Source organism: Lacerta agilis, chromosome 8 (genome assembly GCF_009819535.1).
Source record: "Lacerta agilis isolate rLacAgi1 chromosome 8, rLacAgi1.pri, whole genome shotgun sequence".
Lineage (NCBI taxonomy): Eukaryota > Metazoa > Chordata > Lepidosauria > Squamata > Lacertidae > Lacerta > Lacerta agilis.
The window spans coordinates 77,545,502-77,569,248 of NC_046319.1; the positions used below are offsets into that span (position 1 = coordinate 77,545,502).

Sequence of the window (23,747 nt, forward strand, 5' to 3'; positions counted from 1 at the left end):
TATCATTTTATTTTTTAAAATCGTTTTCATTTGATTTTTCAAATATAGATTTATAACAAAACCAAATACATCTCCATATACAGAGATTTCTCTGAATCTCGAGACCTCCCCCCCATCCCCTCCGTGGGTCCTAATGTCAGCGTTTTCAACCGCATATTGTATCAAATTTATATTTTATATCTATCCATATTATCCACAGAGTTTGTCATATTACAAGTGAGATTAAAATCCTGCTAATGTTTTCACCTGCTTAGAGTGGTCTCTTAAATAAATTATAATTCCCCCCTCCCCATTCTTCCTTGGAAGTTTTTGTCTTCTTGGTTCCTGAGTTTTCCCATAAGTTTTGCCATTTTGGCGTAATCCAACAGCTTAGTTTGCCCTTCCTCTTTCCATCTGTTACTTCTGTGTTTTAATTACAGGTAGGTAGCCGTGTTGGTCTGCCATATTCGAAACAAAATAAAAAAAAAATTCATTCCAGTAGCACCTTAGAGGCCAACTAAGTTTGTTCTTGGTATGAGCTTTCGTGTGCATAGGTATCTGAAGAAGTGTGCATGCACACGAAAGCTCATACCAACAACAAACTTAGTTGGTCTCTAAGGTGCTATTGGGACACAGCTGGCGTGGTGAGTTAAACCACAGAGCCTAGGGCTTGCCGATCAGAAGGTCAGAAGACCATTGCTTCTGCCAACCTAGCAGTTTGAAAGCACGTCAAAGTGCAAGTAGATAAATAGGTATTGCTGCGACGGGAAGGTAAATGGCGTTTCCGTGTGTTGCTCTGGTTCGCTAGAAGCGGCTTTGTCATGCTGGCCACATGACCCGGAAGCTGTCTGCGGAAAAACGGCAGCTCCCTTGGCCTATAGAGTGAAATGAGTGCGCAATCCCAGAGTCGTCCGCGACTGGACCTAATGGTCAGGAGTCCCTTTACTTTTACCTTTAAGGTGCTACTGGAATGATTTTTTTTGTGTTTTAACACTGTAGTCCTTTTGCCATTCTGCTACGGTAGCCTTGCGGCCTGTGGCACCTAAGCAGTTTGAAGGCCCTGTAGTTGGGAAAGCAGGAATATATATATGTATACACACCCGTATGAAAAAACGAAACCTCAAACGCCTCCTTTTCTTCTCTCATTCCCCCCCCCCCAACGCAGGCCAAGGTGATTGTTCCCAACAGCACAGCCGGGCTGATCATCGGCAAAGGCGGGGCCACGGTCAAGGCCATCATGGAGCAGTCTGGAGCCTGGGTGCAGCTGAGCCAGAAGCCCGAGGGCATCAACCTTCAGGAACGTGTGGTGACCATAAGCGGCGAGCCCGAGCAGATCCACAAGGCGGTGGACATCATCGTGCAGAAGATCCAGGAGGACCCTCAGAGCAGCAGCTGCCTCAACATCAGCTATGCCAACATCGCTGGTCCCGTGGCCAACTCCAACCCGACCGGATCCCCTTACGCCAACTCCACGGACGTGCTGCCCGCCGCCGCGGCCGCAGCCACCGCTTCGGGCCTGCTGGGCCACACCAGCCTCGCCGGGGTGGGAGCGTTCCCGGCCGCTCTGCCGGGCTTCTCCGGCAGTGACCTTTTGGCCATCAGCACGGCTCTCAACACCTTGGCGAGCTACGGATACAACACCAGCTCTCTGGGGCTCGGCCTCAACTCAGCCGCCGCCTCCGGTGTGCTGGCCGCCGTGGCCGCCGGCGCGAATCCAGCCGCCGCCGCCGCCGCCAACCTCTTGGCTTCCTACGCCAACGAAGCGTCCACCAGTACCACCACCCCAGCCGGCGCCGTGGGGGCCTTTACATTGGGTTCCTTAGCCGCGGCCACCGGGGCCGCCAATGGCTACTTGGGGACAGCCTCTCCGCTGGTGGCCAGCTCCTTCTTGGCCACGGAGAAGCTGGTGGAAAGCGCCAAAGATATGGTGGAGATTGCCGTGCCGGAGAACCTAGTGGGCGCCATTTTGGGGAAAGGCGGCAAGACGTTGGTGGAGTACCAGGAGCTCACGGGCGCCCGCATCCAGATTTCCAAAAAGGGGGAGTTTATCCCGGGTACTAGGAACCGTAAAGTCACCATCACAGGCACTCCGGCCGCTACTCAAGCGGCGCAGTATCTTATCAGCCAGCGAGTAACGTATGAGCAAGGAGTCCGAGCCACCAATCCGCAGAAAGTGGGATAAGAGAAAGCCGGAGGGAAGTCTGGGGGAAGGAGTAGAAGTCAAGTCAATTCTTTAATCATTAAAATTGTAACCTACCCAACACCAGCCCCAGTCCAGTGTCCATCTCTCTCTCTTACACACACACACACACACACACACACACACACACCCTTCTGGTTGGGAAGCAGCTCAGCATTTGTTTTCCGGGACCTTTATTTCGCCAATGGTGCAACCTGTTTGTGTGTGTGTGTGTACATACGTACATATATATATGGCAACATTTTCTTTTCTTTTTGAGTTGATACGGATTTTAATAGAAAAAAAAAACATTTTTTAAGAAAACAAAAAATTCCTCTTTCTTTCCCTCTTTCTTTCTGAGTTTCTTAACCAAGAATCCCGATTTGGGGGGGGGGTGTAGATCTGTCTCGTAATGTTTCTTTCCCCCCACTCCCCAGAGTATAGATCAACATCGTAATTCCTTGATGTGTGTGTGGGGGGGGGGGTACCTTGTATCCCTCTTCGGGCCCACGCAGAGCATCAACCTCTGTAGATGCTCTGTAGACGGGGTTTCGGAATATATAGCTCATATACCGAGGGAAGCAGAGGTGGGGTTCATATCATGGCGTAACGGTTCACAAAGTGACATCCGCCCCATGACCTTGAACTCTGAAACTGAGGCAGCTCTATATCTAATAAGCCTGCATTTCGTAGCGAAGCTAAAACATGGGTTTTTCTACCTGCAGGTAGTGTGGCTCATTCTAAGGTGAGGTCGAGGAATGAAGGGTTGGACTGGAATGGGCTCTGCGTTGGGGAAATGGGTTGGTTGAGTCGATAGGCTCCCCCCCCCTTGATTTTTGCTCTCTTGCTTTCGCTTTCGTTTGTTTTTCAATTCTTCTATGCATACTTTCATTCGGGGGGGGGAGCGCGTGTACGTCCTTCCCCCCCCCTCCGCCCGCCCCGTTTCTCGGCCCTACTAATCAGAAGAGAAAAAAAAGGCAAGGTAAATTTGTTCAGAAAGTTGTAGACGAGGATGCGGCCCCTGTATATACTGGACCCGAGTATTCGCAGTGGGTGATTTTTGGTGAACCGTTGAGTCTTGACGGAGCTCTGAGCTCGTGAGCTTGCTGCTCCTGCGAATGGATGAGTGCCCGAGTTGGAAGAGAGGCGACGCGAATGAAGAACGAGGTCAAAGTAGCAGGGCATCTTCCTGCGGATGTGTGGAAGTCGTAATCCCATCCCCGTGACAGGTGATAGAACAAGCTACTTTCTCCTGGGGTGTCGCGAGGCGGCAGCCTCCTTTGATGTGCTTGGCTACTTCCTGTTGTGGCGCCTCTCAGGAGGCCACTTCCTGCTAGGCCACACACCCCACATAGGCATGTTCCCTCGCCTCTGTCCTCTTGCGTTCAGAGAACGAGGAGGAGGGAGCTTCACTCGGTTTTTCGGAGCCAAAGGCTTGTTTTCTTTCCAAAAAAAAAACACAAAAAACACCCCAGCTTTCTCAGTGTGGTGTAGTGGTTAAGAGTGGTAGACTCGTAATCTGGTGAACCGGGTTCGCGTCTCCGCTCCTCCACATGCAGCTGCTGGGTGACCTTGGGCTAGTCACACTTCTCTGAAGTCTCTCAGCCCCACTCACCTCACAGAGTGTTTGTTGTGGGGGAGGAAGGGAAAGGAGAATGTTAGCCGCTTTGAGACTCCTTTGGGTAGTGAAAAGCGGGATATCAAATCCAACTCTTCTTCTTCTTCTTCTTCTTCTTCTTCTTCTTCTTCTTCTTCTTCTTCTTCTTCTTCTCAACAAGTTCACCGCCCTGTTTGATAAAAACCCAGGGGCCGGAACTAGCAACTAGGAAGGGCCCCTTTTGACTTAGCCCTGGGTGCTGCTGTCCAGCCAGGTGTGATTGGTCCACCCCTCAGCTGCCATTGTCAGTATTAGCTCTCTTGAGCAGCACCTGGCGGAGTATAACTACTCCGAAATAAACAATATGTTGCCAGGGGGGGCTGTTGAAGGCCTCTTTGGACCCACCCCACCCGCCCAATTGCGGCTTCCCTTCGACCCACTGCCCCTCCCGCTGGCCTTTCTATAAGCAGTATTACCAGCGGCGAGAAAGGCCTTGATTCCCAGCGACCGGGCCCGGTAGGGAACCCAGTTCCCTGGCACTTCCTGTTCCCGGCGCCCTTTGGACGGTGACAGATGCCGGGCTTGAAATCCGAGAAATGGTGGGGTACGGTTGGTTGGCTGCTGCAGCAGCAGCAGCGCGACTGACCCTTTCTGGGCCCTCATCCCCCCACAACCCAAGAGGCGTCTTTCAGTTTGGTAGCCCAAGCGCAGGGCTTCTGTGTGTTGCCCTGCTGGCCTCTTATCCTTCCATATTTGCTGGCCGCTGAAGGTTCGACGCTGTTGATAGCCTTTCCCACCCGTTCACTCGCCCTCAGGAGGGCAATAAATAAATCAGGGTTATCTCCCTGCTATGTTTACATGTAGGTTGCTCGCAGCAACCTCTTTAACTCCCGGAGAGGATGTGACCCTATCTGCTTTTTGAAGGTGCCAGCATTTTAAATAGGAGCATCCCTCAACCCAGCTTCGGTGTTGCGTGTCTGTGTTGTGTTGCGCTCCCTTGTGGGAACCTTACAAAGAGCCCGAGGTTTGCCATAAGGCTGGAGAAACCTGAAGCATATGCAGTGCAATGTCAAACACTGCGTTGCATCAGTCTTTCTCTCAATCTCTCTCTCTCTCTCTCTCTCTCTCTCTTTCTTTCTTTCTTTCTTTCTTTCTTTCTTTCTTTCGATTAAAAGGTTGCTTGGAAGTTAGGTTTGAGCAGGGGTTGGGCCTCCTGCCGCCGGCTTGCTCGGGCGGCAGTGGCTGTTTCCTGTTCCAGAGCGGGACGGTTTCCTGCGTCCAGTTCTCAAAATGTGAAGTGGATGTCTACCTCGTCACCCGGAACCTCACCATGATGCAGCGTACCTGTGGTGCGAGCGGTCTTGCAGCCGTCGTGGCTGACGCTGGCCAGTGCGCGGTACTATTTTAGGGTGACCCTATGTGAGCATCTCTGCATACGTTGGCTTGTTTTTGGAGTAAGGTTGGCGGCAGGAGATTTCCGTGCAGCTGAATTTGCGGGGAAGAATCCCGTTTGGAACGGCTGAGACGTTTCGAATCGGGTCAGGAGTCAACTTGGGGGCATATTTGCGAAGAAGCGGGGTGGGGGGGTGGGGACAAGCGAGAGCAACGATCGTGCCGTCTAACCTTTTGGCGGCCTCTCAATGCGCTCGTCGCTTTCGTTAGCACAAATCTTCTCTCTTGCAGCCTAGACGCGCAACTCCTTACCGCAGCTTTGAGGTGTGGACTCGTGCAATATTTCGCCCCCTGCTAGAAGGGAAACACGACTCCCCCCCCTGGTTCTTTCTGAAGCACGGGGCTGGGGTGGGGTGAAGTTTGGAGTTGGAGTGGTGGGAGACTTCTGCACTTCCCCCACCACCACCACACACTTTCTCTAGGCACCTAGGTGATTTTGCGCAAGGGACAGGCGAGGCTGAGAAGATCTGGGGGCCCTGATCTGGGGAGGCAGGCAACTCGTTGCTTATTGAGTCTCAGTTCTGTTTTCCTTCTTAGATTGAAAGGAGGGTCTTGAGGCTCTGAAACCACTAGGGAGCAAAAAAATAAAAATAAAATAAATCTCAAAATGTGAAACTTAAATACTAAAAAATAAAATAAAAATAAGGAAGCAATATCTATATAGCATCTTGCACTGATTTTATGGAGCGAGGGAGAACTGTCGCAGCCAGCATAATATCTGCAAATGATTTTGCCGGTCAGTGATTGAAATGGCCAGTGACCCCAATGCTTCTTTTGACACGGGCTGAGATTCTGGGCCGCCCGGGTGGTGTTTTTTTTGTTTTTTCAAACGATGAACAAAATATTGCTGCTGTTTTGCAAGTGTGTTGCATATCGAGACTTTTTTGTCGAGGGGAGGGGGCGGGGGCGGGGAGGAAGACGAGGAAATGTTTTTGTGCCAAACTCTTAGTCTGCGTCTTTTTTAATACTATGGATGTGTAAGACAAAAAGGGACACCCCCACCCCACCCCAGCACCCCTATCCTCACGATGCTGCAGGTATTTTGTCAGTATATCCCAAGGCTGTGATTTCTACTCCTTCCTGATGTTTCTTCCCCTCCCGTCCCGCCCCTTTCCTTCTACTGTGGGATCTCATGAGCAAAGGACGAGTGCACTTTCATTATCCAAATTCCGTGCCAAGGAAACCCCAATTCTGCAACAGAGGAAATGTGGATTCTGCAACCTGGGTGAATTATGCTAATGAGGCCAGTTTGCATATTTCCTCTTATTTTGCATGCTTCCCCCCTTTTTTTTTGCAGAATGCCTCCTTCTTCTGCTAGCGATGGGTAGGGGCAGGACGTTATCCACTAAAACACCTCCACCCCAGCTTGGGAAGCTTCCTCAAACTTCTCTGCTGTTCAGAAGCTTTCGATTGTATTTCTGTAGCCATGTGGATCAAAAAGCCCCTTCCCCCTTTTTATTTTCCTAAATGGAAACTGAGGTTAAGGAGCTGCGGCCAACATTTTATTCCCATCCAGGAGTGCCAGCTTGGCCCCGCAATCGTGGGTGCCCGGGGCCATGGGTGCCATGCAGTGTGCATGGCCCTGGCACTGAAATTTGTGGGTGCCTGGCCCCTTTGTGGGGAATTCTATGGGTGCTCAGCCACCTAGGGCCCTAGGGAGTGGTTCCCATCTTTCTACAGAATTAAAATAACTCGAGAATCTCCCAGCAAGGACAGCAAATGCCCATCCTGGCTTGTGACTGAGTTGCAACCACATTGCTGAGTGTTGCAGAATTTTTGTTGCAGACACGGAATACAGTCCAGTCGACAGAAATCTGGATTGCAGAATTACCTGCTGCAGATTATTATGATTCTTATTGACATTTTGACTGGAATGAATCCCCTGTCTATTGGCCCTTGGGCCTCTGTCTGAGGAATCAAGGCTGCTTGCACTTGGCTAGGAGATCCATTGAGCTGAACCATTTGGATTCCAGCACGGAGAACTGAAGCTGCTCCTAGCACATGATAAGGATGGCTATATGCATCAGGCTCTGGCTTTGAGTGCCATAAGGCTGGCGAACAAATCTGGCTGTCGGCTCACAATTCTCTTTTCTGCTTCCACGAAGACACCACCCATGTGCATGAGAGCGTCTATCTTCTGGCAACTGGCTCACATGCCCAAATGTCTGTGAAGCCGTTTCCATTTAATTTTGGGGGGGTCTTCTCTGCAAAGGTGGGCATCTCCATGGGCTCACGTGTCCTTAACTTGGACACTCACTTTGGCCAACAGAACTTGCACACAGAGCTCCCTGCTGAGAATGCCCAAATCCTTTTGGTGCTGAGATCCTTCCTTCAGCCAAGTAGCTCTTTCTGCTAAGGTTTCCTGGACCTGATTCTTCTCCTTTCCTTCCGGCCAAGACCCTTCTGCAGCTCCAGAACTGCAGAAAGCACTCACAGCGCAGGTCCCCCTGAACCGAATAGGAGCTGAGCTGTGCAAGGGCAGTGCCACAGTGCACATCTCCTGTCCATACCACAAGAGCTTGTGCAGGAGAACTTCCCCAGTAAATTCTTAGCTCCTCCCCACCCCTTCGCTCTTCCCTTTCAAATTAGTTTTTCTCTTCTTTTATTTGAGACTCTGAAAGGGGGGGTGGCAGCAACAGGGAACCGTTTCTGGCCGCTGCAACTTTGGAATGATTAACTGCAGCCACCCCCAACCTGGTGCCCCCCAGATGTTTTAGTTGTGGTTGAAAACATCTGGAGGGCACCAGTCCGGGGATGGATGGATTACTGTATCATACTAGAATGTCTTTTTGGTGGAACAATTAACCATCAAGAATAATATTGACATATCCTGTTTTAAAAAGATGCACTTTCCTTCCCATTTTTAAAGTGCCAAACTATTATTTATACAGAACATGCAGCTATTTAATTTTTTTTTTAAGGGAGAATTGTTGGGAGGGGGGTTGGGGGTGCATTTTGATATTTTAAAACTTTTTTTTTAAGCAAAGTGTAGAACTTGTCGATGGATCTGAAATCGGGATCCATAGTGGCTTTAAAGAGAGACCTTTGAGGTCTTTTCTGCAGCTGTTGGGAACCTCTATAGTTCTTCTGATGCTAATCTATCGTAGGTGGGATTCCTAAATACTTTGCAACTTCATTCGAGGAGAGCCCAGTTTGTCTTCTGGCTCTTTTTTGGGGGGGGGGGGAATCTGCTCAGTGAAACAGTGTTTGATTTGATTTGGTGAAATCTGGTGAAACACCTTACTGATTTAAGAGCAGGTTCCTTAACTCTGCTTTAGCCTAAATTCCTACCACCTTGTAGATATTGTGGTTTTGCAGTAAGGGTGTAAAAAAATGAGAGGGGGCAGGGTGTTGGTGGGGGGAGACCTTTAAAAACCCATCTTATACTGTAGATTCATACCCAGCATATTCTGAGCTCTAGCGAATGGTTGATATACTTCCTCCAGCAAACCGGGTCGTTGTTTCAGGTTAGAAAACACCTCTCTCTCTCTCTTTGGGCATCCAGTGGGAACAATATTAGTTGAAATCCGCGGGGTTCTAGCTTTGTCCTGCCAAAGTCCTTTCCATTGTTTTCCAGTGGAATCACTTCCTATTAAACCTATTTCTTCAGAATTAGGTCTTGTGGATTTCGGTGGGACGAACTTGGAGAGTGAATTAGGGGTCCCCGTTGTGGCTGGATGTTCAGCTTGGCTGTAGCCGGTGTCTCTCTTGCTGTTTTCTGTGCTGGGATGGGTGTGATTCTGTTTCCCTTCCTGTCCCAAATTCCCTTAAGTCTGACCTGCTTGAGATACAATTCTCCTGGTGTACCTATTTTGGCCGTAGTTGTAACTTTATTGACCAGGAAAGAGGTGGAGGGATCAGTGTCAACAATCAAAATGTGTGTCTCCGAATGGTTGGGTTTTCTGCCTCCTCTCTCTTCACCAGATTCCACTACCAGGATTTACCAGTACTTCCTGATTCCCCTTCTTCCCTCCTATTTTGATTAAGTTTCAAAAGCACTGATTCCTGGGTCTTTCGGTCCCCCGACTCCTAATCCTCTCCAAACACCCACAATGGTGCTTGTGGGAAGCGGTGGTCATGCCTGCCATGTCGGCAGCTGAGGTTTGCAAGCTTTCTATGTGCCAAATATGAACCAGACTTTTATGGATTCAATAATGGAAATGTCCCTGAAAAAGGGGGGGGGGAGGAGGCGTGGCATGGCTGGACTTTACTGCTGCCCTCCCACCCCAGTCTAAAGAGAAACTCTGCTGCCCCGATTGCCCTGTGAACCACTCGCAGCAGCTGTCTCATGCCAAACAGGTGCAGGCAGTTGCTTCATGCTTCCGAATCAAAGGAGCGAGAGACAGCTTTGGAAGTTGGGGGTAGAAATAATAAAAAAGAGGGGGGGAGTTTCCTCTCTTACGAAAAATACTCAGTCTCGAAGGGCCAACATTCACGTGCATATTTCAGCATTAACATATGCACACACCCTATGCTGGAAACCGAGGAGCAGTGTGGGGGGGAGCGAGAACCGTCTTGTTATCATCTGCTCTCCACTTACTGTTCCCCTTGCATTTACCATATCACTGTTGCTGTTTTCTTTTCTCCAGTTTCCAGGCAATTGCGTTCCATGAAGGGGGTTTGGTGACGGGATGAGAAGGGGGCAAAAAAAGGGGGGGGGAGGAAAGGAACGTGAGGGAAAAGGCTTTCGATAAGGCCGAATGGGAACTTTTCCAGGCGAAATTCCTCTCCTCCACTTGTCTGTACATCCCAGTTTTGAGTGCCAAGCCTTCATTCCCCCCCTTATGCTCCCCCACCTTCCTCAAAAGCCTTTTTTACTTTGTGTCAAGACACACTCATTATCCGGAGCATCCTTTTCATCCAGCATTTTGACGAGTTCGCACACCACAAAGTTCTATATATAAATATATATATAAGTATATATATATATATTATTATTTTTTAAAAAAACTTATCTAAAGCAGCGTGGGACTATTTATACATTGGTTGGCTACCTCCGGACTGCTTTTTTTCAAATCCACCTTCATCCTTCTCAGCATCAAGAACATTTGTAGCGTGTTGTTCTTTCGGGGGACACAGCCTCTCACCTTTCAAAAGTTTGTTTCTTTTTTTCTTTAAAAAAAAAAAAGGTCAACTTTTGCTTCATCCGAATTTGGGGATATTCCATCTCGAATTCTCTCGCTGCCGGGGACAGTCACCTTGTTTCAACCCGTCTTCTGAACTTCTGAGCTTCACCCTTCCATCATTTTGAACTTTTTAACCTCCCTCCTTCTGTGTTCATCAAACCTGTGTTTTTTGGATTTTTTCCTCATCTTCCATATTACAGAAAAAAACAAAAATAAAATAAAAATAAAATAAAATTTTTTAAAGGAGTATATAATATAAATATATAAATATTAGGAAAGAAAGGAGAAGTGCAAGACACTGTCAAATTCTTAACGATTTAAGCTATTGAATGGGATGGTTTGATGTCACTTTTCCCCTTTTAACTGTGAACAAAAACGTTTCTTCACCATCGCTTCATTGTAAATACTCTTGTTTCTGTTTAAACATGTTCGGGGCGGGGGGTGGGGAGGGGAGGGGGGGGAGGAAAAGGGAGACCATTAATTTTGTGTTTTCAAACATTCAGAGACATGTTTATGCATAAAAGTGACAGAGGATTGAAAAGGGAAAAAGGGAGCCACAAATTGGGGAGCAAGTATTCTTCTACTGGGGTTAGGTGTTACAGCCACGGCGGATATTGCTACAGGGGTGCTGCACTTTGAAATCATTCTCCAGAGTAAACACCAAAAAACAGCCATAGCTCAACCCTACCCGGCATCTCCAGGTAGAGCCGGAAGCGTCTCCTGTCCAAAAACCTTTAGAGCTGCTGCCAGTCAGTGTAGACAATACTGAGCTGGATGGACCAATGGTCTGACTCGGTATAAGGCAATTTCCTATTTTCTGGGGGCCCCCTGCTGTCCATAATGTCAGGACTCTTTCCCCTGGCTAGCAGGCTTGGGGTGCCTCAAGCTTTGGGGCCATAATGCGCATGCCGTTCGGACATCCCTCAGCATCCTTAGTTAAGGGCCGTGGCTAAGGGGTGACACACCTGCCTCGTATGCAGAAAGCCTCTCCAGGTCAGCCCTCGCCTGAAACCCTGCATATCCCCCCCCCACAGCCATTGCAGGCAGTGCTGACCTTATTGCGGCCCCCAACGGTCTGGGTTGCGATAAGGCCGTGTCCAGATCTTCCCTAGAAATCCAGATCCGTCCTATGGGACTTGCCCAGCCCGCTCGGGTTGTTAAGGGAAGGGCGGTGGAACAACTGCTTTGTGCAAAGAAGGTCCTCGGTTTGATCCTGGCAAACATCAGAAGGTAGGACTGGGGGGGGGGGAGACACCAGCCTGAAACCGAGCTGAGTCAATTGACCGATGGTCTGGTTTTCAGGCCGCATCCTCTGGTGTTGGGCTGGGAGAGAGTCAGAGAATTGCAGGACTGGACGGGTCAATCTCCGGACAGCTGTGGGGCAGGGTGGCGTTGTTCCTGCCCCCTCCATTCTCTTGACATCTGCACAAACCTCAGCTACCTTTTATGCAACTTGTCTCCAGCCATTCTGGATTTTTTATTTTTTGTTCTCCATCCAACCTCTCCTTTTTTAACAGCGATCTTATTTATTCTTGTGGGGTGGTGCCAAAGGGGGAGGAGAAACCAGGAAGGGCGGGGATACGGCTGGAAAAAAAATGTTTTTATTGTTTTAAAAAAAAGGAATTAAAAAGAGAGAGAGAGAGAGAGCAATCGAGTCAGCAGCTCCATTGCCACGGCTACGTAGCAAAAAAATAAAATAAAAGAGAGGGGGGGGGAAATCAAAAACAAATCTTGAATGTCTTGGTAGGTTTGTGTGTTTAGTGTAAAGTTGTGTATTGATTTTGTGCTCAGTGAAGTCAGCATTTTTTTTAGTGCTAATACTATTAACTCATTTCTGTCATGATAAATGTCCATTCATGAGATCACTTCCGTCTTCCGTTGTCGTTTTTTCTTTACATTTCACAACAATCTCTTAACCCATTTTTACTAATGGAGTTGGGGGCATGTGTCACAGCAAGGAAGCCACATCGATAGGCCTCATCATCTCCCTTCCACACCCCTTCCTTGTCCCATTAACCGGGCACAGGGTGGCTTTTGGAGCAGCCTTCGCTAACCTGGTGCCCTCCGGAAGTTATTTAGACCCCGGCTCTGCCCGATGGGAGGCGATGGCGGAGGGCACCTGGTTGGGGAACCCTGCTTTAGAGAGTAGGCTACAGGTACTTCCTGCCTGCTTTGACCGAGGGCAGGTCAGCCGTTCCCAAACGGCGTGGCTGCAAGAGAACGGCTTGGGTGTCGTGAGGATGTGAGGTTGAAGGTTGAGCCTGCGAGCCGAAAGCACTCTCCCACAGGGGAGGCTGCCCCCACTGTCTCTCTGTATGAGTCTCCGTTCTGTGGTCTTGCCTCCCTCCCACAGCCTCTGCTTGAAGCGAGTGGTTCGACTGCATCTCAGCGTCAGGTGTGATTGAACGAGCAAATCGCTCTCGGTGGGAGATGCATGGCAGGACGACTCCTATCCTTCAAGGAGGTGGTCCGCTGCATCTCAGCACGAGGCACTGATCTGGGGGACACATCTATTGGGCTGCAGGTCATTTTGCTGCTTCTCTGGTTTGCATCATTCAGTAACCCCCTAATGCACTGATTCAGCAGATATACCAGAGGACTCTGCATGAGTGACTGCTCTGGACTTCTTTTTCTGATCTGGAAGCACGCTTATATCAGGGACTCGTGCAGAGATGCAGTGGTCCGCCTCCTTCAAGGCTATGGGGCCATTCCTTTCTACACACTAAAAGCAAACCCTTTAGTGTGCCTCCAATTTTAATTTGGGTGGGGAAAAGTTTGGCAAAAGCTGGCTTAAGACGTTTTGATCTGGAGGAAGAGGGCAGGGTTGAGGAAGGGCACCCCTTTGTGTGTACTGAGGTTTTCCGCTTCATCCTGTATGTTTCCTCTGGCATGGATTTCAAAGAGAAGGGAGTGACAGAGCATCCTGAATCCAGCTAAGCGGATCCAAATTTCTGAGGTTTTATGATCAGTCTATGAATTTGCTTATCTGGATTCAAGACCAGCTTTCTAAACTTAAATCCTGGCTGGATTTTAGGGTGAAAGTGCTTCCCTTATAATATATATATATATATATATATGGTGTTGTAATGCCTGTATTCTGTCACTAGGGGTCAGCATGGTGTCCTGCACGTTAGCATCTGGCTTCCACCAGTACTATCACAGCCCCTTGTAACCGAGGGTGGCGCAAACCAGGGCAAATAGGTGAACAGAGCAACAGCCACTGCTGTGTGTTAGAGCAGGAAACCCCTTTCCAGGGACCTGGGAGCAGACCAGATTTTTTTATTTTTTATTTTTTTGAGCAATTAAGCAGCCATAGGGGCACGAGGATTAAGGACCATAAAAGAGAAATTGGCTACTCAAAACTATGCTACAAGACATCCTCCTCCTTCCAGTGGCTTTTTTTAAAAAAAGAAACAAAATTTTAAAAAAAAATTCCTTCCAGTAGCACCTTAGAGACCAACTAAGTTTGTTCTTGGTATGAGCTTTCGTGTGCATGGACACTTCTTCAGATACTGTACACTGAAACAGAATTCACCAGACCTTTATATATACTGAGAGGGTGGGGAGAGGTATTGCTCAGAAATGGTGACTTCTGTTTCAGCGTATCTGAAGAAGTGTGCATGCACACGAAAGCTCATACCAAGAACAAACTTAGTTGGTCTCTAAGGTGCTACTGGAAGGAATTTGTTTGTTTTGACTACGGCTACCTACCTGTAATTAAAAAAGAAAGCAAATGCAATTGCTGGCTCGCACAAAGTACACTTTACAGAAGCAAATGCAGGTGGGCCTTTCGGCGCATAAACTCGGCTCCTGGCACCTTCTCACAAAAGATGAAACTAGAGCAAGACACAAACTTTTGATCTGAAACGCCCCTGTCTCAGCCACACTTGGAGGCGTGGCCCTATGTGCTTCTTGGCACGGAAGGATCCTAGAAGGAAAAATGGGAGGGAGGGTGGAAATGGAGAAGTAAACACTGCCTTGGAGAGTTATAGCCTCCCACCCAACCCTCTGACCAATCTGGTTCCTGCGTTGCCGGGGGTTGGACTAGATGAGCACTTGGAGTCCCTTCCAAACTACAGTTCCATGATGCTGCGGTTCTATCTGCAGGTGTGTGTGTGTGCTCTCCCACTCCCACAACCGCAGACAGTGTCGGATGGGGGGCAGGGGAGCACGCACACCTGCCCAAACAAGGGGCTCATCTCTCACTTGTTCCCCCCCCCCAACTTCCTCCCACCCACCCACCCACCATTGCTGGAGTCCTGTCATTAACACATGCTGTCATTTTTCGTTCCGAGATCTTAACACGAGAGGCACTGCTCGCCCACCTAGAAATATATGTAGCCCCTTCTGGGCCGGTAATCTAGGTAAACCACCTTTCATCAACTCAAGGAAGCGAATAGCAACAAGGTATGTGGAGGAAACCTGTAAAAGCCACCTGTGTTGCAGTGGGTACTCTGGTCCCTATATAAACCAGTTCCGAACGTTGCGTCATTTACCGGACAGGGATGCATGGATTCTCAATGGCTTCCATTCAGTTCTATGGCTAATAATAATAATAATAATAATAATAATAATAAATTTATACCCTGCCCATCTGGCTGGGTTTCCCCAGCCACTCTGGGTGGCTCCCAACAGAATATTAAAAGCACAATAAAATGTCAAACATTTAAAACTTCCCTAAACAGGGCAGCCTTCAGGTGTCTTCTGAAAGTCAGGTAGTTGTTTACCTCCTTGACATCTGATGGGAGGACGTTCCACAGGGCGGGCGCCACCACCGAGAAGGCCCTCTCTGCCTGGTTCCCTGTAACCTCACTTCTCACAGGGAGGGAACCGCCAGAAGGCCCTCGGAGCTGGACCTCAGTGTCAGGACTGGACGGTGAGGGTGGAGACACTCCTTCAGGTATACTGGGCCTTTGAGGCCATATAAGGCTTTCGAGGTCAGCACCAACACTTTGAATTGTGCTCCGAAACGTACCGGGAGCCAATGTAGGCCTTTCAGGATTGGTGTTATATGGTCCTGGAGGCCACACCCAGTCACCAGTCTAGCTGCCGCATTCTGGATTAGTTGTAGTTTCTGGGTCACCTTCAAAGGTTGCCCCATGTAGAGCGCATGGCAGTAGTCCAAAACCGTTGATGAAGAGCAAGCAGGGAGATCAGAAGCGGCCCTGCTGGGGGCTGGAATAAATAACTTCTATTTATAAAATTTGCACCTCTCTGCTTCTCCAAGGAGCTCAGTACACCACCCTCCTCCCCCTGCCTCATTTTTCATCTCACAACAAACCTGCGAGGTAGGCCAGAGAGGCTGTGACGGGCCCCAAGTCTCGACCTGTGAGATTCATGGCTGGGTGGCGTATTTGAACCACAGTCTTCCATGTCATAGTTTGACACTTGGGCCACGAACGCACATTCCTAGCACCTCCTTTCCCTCAAAGAATTATGGGCACTATTGTTTAGTCCCAGCAACCCCAAACAAGCTACAATGCCCAGAATTCCTGGGTTGGGAGGGGAGAGATGTGCTTTAAATGGGCTTGAGAGACATGGTGTAATTCCTGCATTGCAGGGGGTTGGACTAGATGACCGCTGGGGGTCCCTTCCAACTCGACAATTCTATGCATGTGTGTGCAGCCTCTCACCACTTGGGAAAAGATTGACGCTCTCTCCCCACGCCCCTTCCCGGTTCACCAAACCCAACAGATCTTTATGGGATCTTTATGATTTTGTTCATTTGCGAACTGCCTTCCACGTAGTTTTCAAGGTGATTGCCAAACACACCATGGGAGCAACTAAAAATAGTTTTTAAGAACAGAATAAAACAACAAGTAAACTTAGGCCTTTAAAAAAAACAAAAACATACAAAACGAGACCTTTCCGTCACGCTGGAAAAGCTTTGTCGAACCGAAGACGGAAAATGTTTTCAATTTCCCCGCAAATAGGAGGTGGCTTCTGTATGCCAACAGGGATGCTGTTTCGCAAAATCGGGGCCGAAACCCCTGCTCTGAGTTAGGGCTCATCCCAACTTCCACTTGTCCCGCTGGGAAACCGGATCTTTACTGCCAAATTGGAACAAACGTCAATTGGGTTTTCAGCAGACTGACTTTTGCACTTTTTCAGTGGGTTTTACCGGGCAAGTCGCAAACCACTCAGACCCATTCTTTGTAGGCACAGGAGCAATGGAAGTGTGCATGAGCGGAGTGGCATTTTAGGGCCTTCTGGTATTTTGGGGACGTCAAAGTCTCCTGCAGAACTCAGTGACCTACTGGGTATATAATGAACAAAGCGGTCTCTATCTAGCAGGTAGCTGGTGATATTCTTTAGGATTGCAATATTTAGCCAACCGGTTAATCAATTTGTTTCAATGTGTGTGTGTGTGGGATGGGACATGCCCCTGATTACCCATATAAGTATTTATAAAAGAAGGCCTGGCTCATCTAAATGCTCCTTCAAAACAAACAAAGGCAGACCTTTCTACTCTCTCCCGCAACCTCTCCCAAGACGGCACCCACGGCAATGCTTGGGTCCATCAGCTAAGGACAAAGAAACGCCAATTTCTTCAGAACTGCTGTGGATCGTAGCTTTTTCAGACCCAAACACTTGCCTGCAGAGTGACCCGTAGAAACCAAAACAGCATATCGTAAAAGAAAGCAAGAAATAGCTAATGATTCTGTTGAGCTAGTCCCATTGAAGTCGCCCTAATTTAATTGATTTCCCTTAATCAATATTGTACCTGGTAACCCAGAGCACACACGCCCAATTTCCCTCAAAGTCATTACCCACACAGAATCACCTGCGGGGGCTTAGAATTTCATATTTCTTCACAGAAACCGGGACTAAACTCTCAAACGAAAGCAGCGTTTCTCCTCTATAACGGTGAATATTCTCTGTATGTTCTCTGGCTGCACAATTCCTCGCTGGCTGTTTTGCATTCAGCCCGGGGGGCCTGATACCCAGAGATTTCAACATTTAAATGTTGCGGCAGTCCATGTTTGACAGCCTCTGACAAGGAGCAGCCAACCTGGAGAGCTGAATTGCAATCGGACTGAATCGATGCTTAAGATTAAGTCCAAACATTGGCTGGAGTCTGATGTCAACCTTTTCATTGTCCTGTCCAAATGTCAAATGCTGACACACAAATCTGAATGGTGACATTGGGAAATTTGACAAGTCATCAAAACCTTGCAGAAATTAACTTCAGCTTTATCTCATTCTGGACAAAGATTCCAGGGTGGCATCATGTTATATTTCGTTCCTAATTTGGACCCTGGTTAAACACCTCCACTTAGAACTTTTATTTTGCATTAATTAGTATTAGAAGTCCATTCTGCAGAGGATTTGAGGGGTGTGTGCAATTGATTTGTCCTGACAATTTCAGCATCGGAGACTGGCAAATGACACAATAAACCACTGCTGGGTGTCTAAGTTAAAAAGAACCCAAATTTTAAATCTTAATAGTCATACTTTAAAATCTCAAAACAGAATCAAAATCTCAAAATATATTTCGGGGTGTCGATTTGAAATGTCAAATCCAAATTAACAGATTTTTTCCTTCAAGCTTTAATGTGTGTCTATTTCCCGGCTGGTAATATTCCAATTTAAATAACTTTTTTTAAAAAAAATATGCATGTCTATCAAAATGATGGTTTTTCAGGAAATTGGCTATCATATGAATATATAGTATAGGATATAATTGTGTCGCCACTGTTCCTGCTACCTCTGTTTCCCGTTCACTACTGGCAGGAGGAATCTTTCTACAAGCAAATGCCCCATTTATTGAATGCTGGCTGTTTTAATTCTAGCTAAAATGGTACTGGATCGGGAGGAAAAAATATAACATGGTTGCATATATGTAGGCAGGGGGAATTAGCAAACTCAGAATCGAAACCTGCACAGTGTTCATCCCCTCTCATGCTTACATCCACCTGTGGGTTGCGTGCCAGGTATCCTCTGCATACTTACATCAGGAAGAACTTTCTGACGGTAAGAACAGCTTGGCAGGGTCATCGATCAGGGATGCTTTAGCTGAGATTCCTGCATTGCAGAGGGGGTTGGACTAGATGACCCCCGGGGGGTCCCTTTCAACTCTAAAATTCTGTTTTTATTACTTAAGGCGATGCTTGGGGGCCAGGTCTGTCTGTTAGGGCAGGCATAGGCAAACTCAGCCCTCCAGATGTTTTGGGACTACAACTCCCATCATTCCTGACCACTGGTCCTGTTAGCTAGGGATGATGGGAATTGTAGTCCCAAACATCTGGAGGGCCGGACTTTGCCTATGCCTGTGTTAGGGTGCCTGTCAGCTTTGCTACCCTTCACCCCTAAGCCCCCCTCCCCACCATCGCACCCCCATTCGTTGCATCCCACTTGTCTCACCTGAAGCCACAACATGTGTCTGGCAAGACTGCATCCTCCAGCTGTGTTCTCGCGGCAACTTGTGTTAGTTTACGACACCTGCAGGATTTGTAATGTTGCACATGGACAGAAGACCACAAATGTGCCCCTTGTAAGGACCTCGCCGGTTCCGCCTTGCTCATTCCACCTTGCCCTCAGTTCAAGAAGGATACTGACAAGCTGGAACGTGTCCAGAGGAGGGCAACCAAAATGGTCAAAGGCCTAGAAACAATGCCTTATGAGGAACGTCTTAGGGAGCTGGGTATGTTTAGCCTGGAGAAGAGAAGGTTAAGGGGTGATATGATAGCCATGTTCAAATATATAAAAAGGATGTCATATAGAGGAGGGAGAAAGGTTGTTTTCTGCTGCTCCAGAGAAGCAGACATGGGGCAATGGATTCAAACTACAGGAAAGAAGATTCCACCTAAACATTAGGAAGAACTTCCTGACAGTGAGAGCTGTTCGGCAGTGGAATTTGCTGCCAAGGAGTGTGGTGGAGTCTCCTTCTTTGGAGGTCTTGAAGCGGAGGCTTGACAGCCATCTGTCAGGAATGCTTTGATGGTGTTTCCTGCTTGGCAGGGGGTTGGACTGGATGGCCCTTGTGGTCTCTTCCAACTCTAGGATTCTATGATCCCTCCCAGGCTTCATAACCTTATTGCCTACTGCCAGAAATCAGAGGTACACAGCCTCTAGCAATGGAGGTTCCATTTTGGCCTTGATATTTTACCAATTGCATTTACAATGTAAGTGAAAAAGATTGTAACCTCAATGGGAGAAAAACCATACCGCCAAGGAGCTCAGGGTGGTGTCATTTTCTCTCCCTCCCCTTGAATCTCCAGCTTTTCCCACACAACAGCCCTGCGGAGAAGGTTATGCTGAGAGACACGGACCTGCAGTCACCCACAGAGTCGGGGGATTTCAGAGCCGGTTCTTGTCCGAACCACCACGTCACACTGGTTCTTGATGTGGCTAGTGGTAGCCAAGGGTGAACGTACTTTTTGTAAGATATATCTCCCAGACAACAGAAGGATATATAGGCGCAAACAAACCTGGGGGGGGGGTCACATTTTAGTGGGCTTTTTCACTTTTGGCAATCTAATGGATTCATAGATTAAATGTCGATATTTGTAGCTGCATAGCTTCCCACCCATTTTTGGACTGTATCCAAGGATGAAATTGTGGTCTGGCCTTTTTGCATTTTGCCACCGGTCTGATCCCCTCTGCTGTAAGCCGGTGACTTAATCGACTCCATGCTCCAGATGTTTTCGGTGCCGTAAACGTGCTCCCACAAGCGTGTCATCGGTGCCACGCGGGTCCAGGGGCCGGTAAGTAAGTCCTGCCACAGACAAAGCGGTGCCCCCTCCTGCTTTTATCGCCGGCGGGGGGTGGGGGACAAGGTCGCACCAGGCCTCCGCCATCCTCCTCGGCGAAGAGGCTCGGAGACAGAATAGGATATGACAAGCCCCATCGAGGGAGAAGATGTTGTAGTGTCAGAACCAGCCGGAGCCCCTGAATTATTCACTAAGGTGTCCCCGGAGAGGACGGTACGTGCAAGGGGGTGAGGTGAGGAACTCGCTCTAGCCAGAACTGGAGGAGGCAGTAGCAGAAGAACACCAACCGAGTCCTGCTGGATCCGGCCAAGGGCCCATCTAGTCCATCATCCTGTTCTCACAGGGGCCAAACAGATGCCTGCAGGGCACCTCTCCCCTCCTGCACTTTCCCGAAACTGGTACTCTGTGTTGCAATGGGACAGTGTAAAGGTAAAGGGACCCCTGACCATTATTAGGTCCAGTCGTGTCCGACTCTGGGGTTGCGGCGCTCATCTCACTTTATTGGCCGAGGGAGCCAGCGTACAGCTTCCGGGTCATGTGGCCAGCATGACTAAGCCGCTTCTGGCGAACCAGAGCAGCGCACGGAAACGCCGTTTACCTTCCCACCAGAGCGGTACCTATTTATCTACTTGCACTTTTGACGTGCTTTCGAACTGCTAGGTTGGCGGGAGCAGGGACCGAGCAACGGGAGCTCACCCCGTCATGGGGATTTGAACTGTCAACCTTCTGATCGGCAAGCCCTAGGCTCAGTGGTTTAACCCACAGCGCCACCTGCGTCCCAATGTGACAGTGTACCTGGCTGTTAACCAGAAGGGTTGGTGGTTTGAGCCCACCCGGGGATGGCTGCAGACAGGACTCCTGCATTGCTGGGGGGTTGGACTGGATGACCCCCAGGGTCCCTTTCAACTCTACATTCCTACGATTCCATGAGTGCAGCAGCAACACTGTCCCCACACCTGATTCCCAGGATGCAGGATGAGATGAGCCATTGGCCTGATCCAGCAGTCTCTTATGCTGGTGTTCAGAGGAATACAGTCCCTGACATTGTGGATGATACATAGCAATACTGGCTAATAATAATAATAATAATAATAATAATAATAATAATAATAATATTTGTACCCCACCCATCTGGCCAGGTCCCCCCGGCCACTCTGGGCGGCTTCCAACAAATATTAAAATACATTAAAATGTCACAGATTAAAAATTTCCCTAAATGGGGATGCCTTCAGGTATTTTCTGAATGTCAAGTAGTTGCTTATCTCTTTGACCTCTGATGGGAGGGCGTTCCCCAGGGCGGGCGCCACTACCGAGAAGGCCCTCTGCCTGGTTCCCTGTAGTTCTGCTTCTCGCGGTGATAGCCGTATTCTCCATTCACTTGCCCAACAAAAGCCACCTACCTTCTTCCCACTCTGTTCAATTCAGCCCCGTAGGGTTGCCAGGGAGATCGCAGGGAGCGGCCCCTGGAAACGGAGGTTAATTGGGAGAGGGCAGCCAAGGAGGGCAGACACCACCACCCCAGTGTCTACGCTATAATTTGCAGACGGCTCCTGCCGGGGCTGAACTCTGCAAACTGCATGCACAGTTTTCTTCCTTGAAATAAAAATCAAGGCACTTTCACCCACCAAGTCCTTCACCTGCCACCTGGCAAACCCTTGAAATGTCAAGGAACATTAAGAGAGTGTCTCTGAGCATATACAGAGTGCGCCCTCCTTTCCCCAATGCTAAATAGTCACAGCCCATCTCCAGATTCTGGAGCAACTCCTCCAGGTTTACGGCTTTCAGAGTCACATGATTCCCACAATGCTCCCCCTTTCTCTCTTTAAAAATAGATGCAAATAATGGTTAATTTTTTTGACCCCGTCTCACCCTGAGTAGCTTTGATATCCATTAATGCAGCAGTGACACCCTTCGAGACTTCTCATGTTCCCTTGTCCTAACTTCACATTCCCTGTCTGTGTAACAGCGGATACTGAATAACCCTTGGGGGCGTTTCCAGGCTCTCTCGCCATTTTCGGGTGGGATTCAATCCCATATCACAAATTTAGGTTGCACAATTACAGCCGACTGGGAGGTCCTGCACATAAAAACCATCTTCCCCAAAAGATCACAGACTTTTTGTGAAGAGGAAAGGGATGGAGAAAGGACATTGGAAACAAAAAATAAAAAATAAAAAAAATCCCTCCAGTAGCACCTTAAAGACCAACTATGTTCATACCAGGAACAAACTTAATTGGTCTTTAAGATGCTACTGAAAGGGATTTTTTGATTTTTTATTTTGTTTTGACTACGGCAGACCAACACGGCTACCTACCTGTAACTGGGACATTGGAAAGCGTGGGATAAGGATTGCTGCGACGCGACGGTTGTCACTTCGTCTAATCTCCCTGCAAACAATCAATGATGCTCCTTGAATAGCCAAGATCATCCAATCTCCCTGCAAACACCCTTAACAAACTATAGTTCCCAGGATTCTTCTGGGTGGTGTGGGGAGAAGAAGCCATGACTGTTTAAAGTGGTACGATACTGCTTTAGACGGAGTGCGGATAGACCCATATTATATTTGTGTTTTGTGTTGGAGAGGGGTAGCATTTAGGTTTCCGGTCTCAAGTACCAAAACAGACTGGGTGGGACCTTTTTAATGGCACCCCAGAAGTAAGGTTGGGCTCTGTTCCTGAAACCCACAGGATTAGGCCTTCCTGGTGAAGCACCTAAGAAAGCCTCTTCTCTCTCCCTCCCTCCCTCCCTACCTCCCTCCCTCCCTCCCTCCCTCTCTTTCTCTCCTTTTCTCACCTTCCTTCACATTCCAGCAGCCTTCTCCTCAAGGAGACTTGAGGGCTTTTCATCTGGACCGCGTTGCCACGGCAACCGGATGCAGGCTGGGCCTGGGGAGGCTGATGGATTTGGACAGGAAAGGGGAGAGGAGGAAACCGAGGAAGGGCCTCCGAGGAGCCGCAGCTGTGCCGTTTTATTTCAAGGCTGCTTAGGATGAGACAATATCGAAACACGAACAGGAGGATGGGTGCAGCACCTCGCCCCCCACCCCCATTGCCTGCCCCACAGCCATCACCCTGGCAAGGGCTGTAATCATATAGACCTTCTCTGCCTAACCCTCTTTTAAGGCCGCCCAAGGTCATGGCCATCACTCAAGTTGTCTAACTCTCTTTTGAAGCTGGTGGGCCCTCACTGCATCTTGTGGGAGGGAATTCCACAGTTTAACTAGGTGCTGCCTGGGGAAAGTTTCATCTGTCCTGAATCTTCCAGCGTTCACGAAAGAGGGAGAGAAACTTCCCTCTGTCCCCTTTTCCCAAGCCATGCATCACTAATCATCATCCGTATACCCCACCTGTCCATAGCTGTCAACTTTCCCCCTTTTTTAAAGGGAAATTCCCTTATTCCGAATAGGATTCCTCGTAAGAAAAGGGGAAAGTTGACAGCTATGCACCTATCTGGCTTCTGTGACGTCTCCGCTTATCGTCTTGCCCCTTACTTGCCTTTTCTCTAAACTAAAAGGTTGTGTAGTGGTTAAGAGCGGTAGACTCGTAATCTGGTGAACCGGGTTCACTTCCCCGCTCTTCCACATGCAGCTGCTGGGTGACCTTGGGCTAGTCACACTTCTCTGAAGTCTCTCAGCCCCACTCACCTCACAGAGTGTTTGTTGTGGGGGAGGAAGGGAAAGGAGAATGTTAGCCGCTTTGAGA

The 23,747-nt window shown here is 48.6% G+C and overlaps 1 protein-coding gene across 1 annotated transcript in view; it reads left to right on the forward strand.

The window, feature by feature from the left end:
* Positions 1-2,245, forward strand: part of NOVA2 (NOVA alternative splicing regulator 2) — a 59,587-nt gene extending 57,342 nt beyond the window's left edge. The window contains exon 4 of the mRNA XM_033158448.1: positions 1,145-2,245. Within this exon, the coding sequence (XP_033014339.1) occupies positions 1,145-2,161 (1,017 nt within the window). The 3' untranslated portion in view covers positions 2,162-2,245. The remainder of the gene's footprint in view (positions 1-1,144) is intronic.
* The last annotated feature ends 21,502 nt before the right edge of the window (positions 2,246-23,747 follow it).